Below are 4,058 nucleotides of genomic sequence, written 5' to 3' on the forward strand. Positions count from 1 at the left end.
ATTATAGTAAAGCATTTTACATAGCGCCATCTGAGAGGTGATTCCTTGTATAAACTGCACATCGGTGCACTGCATGCTCTTTTGACCTTTCCCATTGCAAAAAAAAGCTTGCAAATGACAATCACTTTTGTGTCCTCTTATGCAAAATGTAGCTTGTATATTGATCACGTAAGTTTTATTGCTTCCATTTCTCTAGCGAGTTGCTTCAATGGTGATCACATTTACTCTCTCATTTGTACTTTCTATTACAGTTGGACAATTGCATTTATTATATACCTTTGTAAGACTAGAATAAGACCAATCATACAAATTTCGATTTTTTGTTCTAAAGACAAAAAAACTACACAAAAAATAAAAGGGTTCATGATTATAGTAAAGCATTTTACATAGCGCCATCTGAGAGGTGATTCCTTGTATAAACTGCACATCGGTGCACTCCATGCTCTTTTGACCTTTCCCATTGCAAAAAAAAGCTTGCAAATCACAATCAACTTATTTTCGAAAGGCCCTACCTACAGCTTGCAAGTCATAGAAAGTGATCCATTGTATGTGCTACCAAATGACTAGACCTGTTTTGCAAAATGGCAACCATCATTATATTGTCAAGAATTGTCAAAAGTAGTTAGTTACAGCTTGCAAAAAGCACAAACAAATAGAGGTGCAAGGGCGCTAAATCTGATTAGCGCGATAAGAAAAAAGAACGCACTTGATCGCTGTAAGCAAAGAAACAACAAAGAATAAAAATTGATGACTCTAAACAAAGGAAAACCAAGAAATGGAATTCGACTTTGAGAGGGAAAAAGAAAAGGCAACTTAAAAAAAAAAAAGTGTTTGTTGGTAGAGATGAATCAAGCAGCTCAACATCTCTGCAACATGAGGAGGTCCATCGAAGAGGCGCAAGCTGCTGTTGCAACACTCTCGGTATAGCATGCACAACCTCACTATTGCACAACACTCTCAGTATAGCATGCCTAAGCGAAGTATGGGCTTGGAAGCAAAGCCCCCGCCTATTTCAAGTCTCAATTCTTGGCAACACTTGGAGAAGATGAGCTTGGAAGCAAAGCCAACCAATTACCGAAGACATTTTTCTAACCAATTGCTTGGATCTTCTTTTAGGGCAGATACAAGAAGAGGGCAAGCATTGCTACTATACAGTGCACTATAAGGAAGGAAGGTTGTGAATTTTATCATGAGAAAACAAAAGACCCACGCTCTATTTTGGAAGACGAGCGCTAGTGACCTCCTAAAGCCAGATGACATGAAGGTTGTGAATTTTATCATGAGAAAACAAAAGACCCACGCTCTATTTTGGAAGAGCGCTAGTGACCTCCTAAAGCCAGATGACATGAGATTTGCTTACATGGACATTGTTGTTGCAAACTCATCTAATGACTTTATACAGTGGTTTGCGTAAGATAATAGTTAGGAATGAATGGTACAAGTTGTAAAGGCTCCAAGAAGAAGATAGCGAAGGAGGTGGAAAACATAACATTTGAAGCATTGTTTATGAGACTAACCAAGGAAGTTCTAAACGCCACATTTACTGAAAGTAAAGCGAGTAACAGATAGAGACTGAGCCTACCATGAGAATGGTCTTTGAGTTAATGGGCAAAGTGTTGGACAGATGCAACGAAGTTCAAGTTGAGGACTTCCATTATGTGTCGCATCCACAATGGAGAGGTATGACCCAAGACTAACAAGAGGTGTAACGTGGGTGCAAGGGAAGCTGCAACTGCAAGATCACCTAGACCTGATGAACATACTGGTACCAGTGGGGATGTACAGAATGGAAGCAATGGCATTTGCTGGAGCCCTCCTTTGCAGTTTAGTTAAGTATTTTTCACTTGATTGAAAATGAACTTCACCATATCCACAGTAGAGAAGCACCAGACATCACTACTACCAAGTTCCTATGAAACACGGTCCTCTAGGGAGGCAGTGCCTAATGAAGGATTAAAGGGTTGACTTGATTAAAAGGGGACTTCATCACATTCACAGCAGAGGAAAAAGGAAAAAGCAACCCATGCCAGCAGACAACTGCACATAACCAACGCTTCAGCAGAAAAACAGTGGTTCTTTAGTGTAAGCAAAAGAGGTTTATGATAAACCATACTTCGTACAATTCCAAATACATACATATCATAAATATTGGGATAAGCCAGGTTTATCTTCTGATAAACCATATAAGACTACATGCGTCAAGACATACAATATAGGACATGTCTGTACAAAGATGCCACCGTCAAGTTATCAATAGTGGCAGCACAGTTGTCTGCATTGCAAGTTTCTTCAACTCTCATCCCTGCCTTCGCAAAATATACCGCCCATGCCTTCCTTGATGCATATGTCCTGGAAGTCTTGTCCGAAGATAGGCAGGACTCCAGGTGTTGGCATGTAAATGCTCGAAGACCCTATCCTGTACCATTTTAAAACACAAGAACTATACATCAGGAGGGCAAAACCTGACCCTGTTACAACTCCTGAAGTCGGATAAACAAGTCTGTAAGGCTGAGACACTGAAGCAAAATTGGAATGCGTGAGCAGAAACACGGCAAACCAAGTCATCGCAGGTTTGACTAGCAGCTCGCTTGAATATTTAAAACCATTTGAGGCAAACGGACTTGCAATTCCAATAAGTAATCAACATACGATTACAATCCAAACTTGAAGCGGAAAGAACACTTGCTTTGAGTTGAATTGTAGTGGGAGAGGAGTGGCTTCTCCAGAGAGAGGATCAAAGTGGGGGCCCTCGTCTGGACCCTCACAGATAACTTCTCCAGACTCGCTACGGTAGCATACGATGCCCTTCGATTCATCCGCAAAAACCTGCAAAACAACGACATTACATGAGAAACAAGTTGAATACATTCAAAAGGCCTGCCCTGGAAGCTGAGAGAAGAAGAAGAAGAAGAAGAGATAGAGAGAGAGAGAAAGGGGGAGAAAAAAATGGGGATCAAAATAGCAAAAAATCCACATCATTATCCCTTTCTTAAACAGAAACACCTTTACTAAAGCCTTCCCTCCTCAGGGCAGGAGCCAACAAAGGAAACCTACTTATCACGTTAGAAGCCGGCAAAGAGGAAGAGAGTAAGCACCGTGGCAAGGCTGTCGACCTCGTGGGTGGTAAGAGGGTGAGCCTGAACAGCATGGGAAGCCAGAGGGAAGCATCCTTTGGAGGATGTGGGCTGGGCAGTTACACTAGACGGACGAGGACCAGCCGCTGGCTTAGGAGAAGAGGCACAAATGATCGCCAGTCTGCCTACCGAGTTGCACATCAAAAAGGCAGCCATAGAGAATACTAGAGTTGGTGGAGAAACCAAAGATCCGTTGCCTCGTACCTGTGACAGAAAATTCCAGCAGACGTGTTAGGGACACTCGCAAAACAGAGAGAAGAACCCGAGATGAATCAAACCACAGAAGCAAGCATGGACATCAAGCGTTGCAAAGAGAAGCAGAAAGTAGCAAGCAATAAGAGCTCCAATGAGTAAACTGAGAGACTACTGAGGAGGAAAAGCAATAGGCAAGAAAGTACAAGAGCGATTCGGAAGAGAAAGAGGAAATGAGACACCATGGACATCCCCAAAACCCAACCTGTAAACCCAAAAACCAGATCTGTTGCCCAAAACGCTACTGAGGAGAAATTGGGGCACAAAACACAGATATGTGATGCTCCCAGAGAGAGTACGGAAACTTAGTGAAGGGGAGTGAACACGAAATCTATAAGAAACACAACAAATCTTCTTCTCCAAACCCCCAAACACAACAACACATAAGGAGAAGGAGAAAAGTCGCCCAACTTACCTGGGTTGTGCAGGAGGAAGAGGAAGACCAAAAGTGAGACAAGAGATTATAGCAATGACACTTTGAATAACCCAACTAAGTAGCTTAAGATATTATCTTAGACTTGAGTACGTGTAAAGGTGTCCAACGGATAGGACACCCCTCTTGGTTCCCTCCTTACTTTCCCCGCCCCTAAGAGGGCACCTCCACAAAAACACATTTAGGGCTTATACATGCACCTATCTCGCGTTCTAGTGCCATTGCCCAAACACGAAGCA

At 42.4% G+C, this 4,058-nt stretch overlaps 1 protein-coding gene across 1 annotated transcript; it reads right to left on the reverse strand.

Moving 5' to 3' along the window:
• Positions 1 to 2,060: 2,060 nt before the first annotated feature.
• On the reverse strand, positions 2,061 to 3,754 carry LOC147898767 (uncharacterized). Its single transcript, XM_087378732.1, has 4 exons — positions 3,592 to 3,754; positions 3,096 to 3,338; positions 2,687 to 2,826; positions 2,061 to 2,416 (listed from the first exon to the last, which is right to left on the reverse strand). The coding sequence occupies exons 2-4, from the start codon at positions 3,288 to 3,290 to the stop codon at positions 2,290 to 2,292; spliced, it is 462 nt and encodes a 153-aa protein (XP_087234858.1). The 5' UTR covers positions 3,291 to 3,338; positions 3,592 to 3,754; the 3' UTR covers positions 2,061 to 2,289.
• Between the last annotated feature and the right edge of the window lie 304 nt (positions 3,755 to 4,058).

The sequence above is a fragment of the Dipteris shenzhenensis genome, chromosome 9, assembly GCF_047967505.1.
Source record: "Dipteris shenzhenensis isolate YYH24624 ecotype China chromosome 9, Dip_SZ_1.0, whole genome shotgun sequence".
Lineage (NCBI taxonomy): Eukaryota > Viridiplantae > Streptophyta > Polypodiopsida > Gleicheniales > Dipteridaceae > Dipteris > Dipteris shenzhenensis.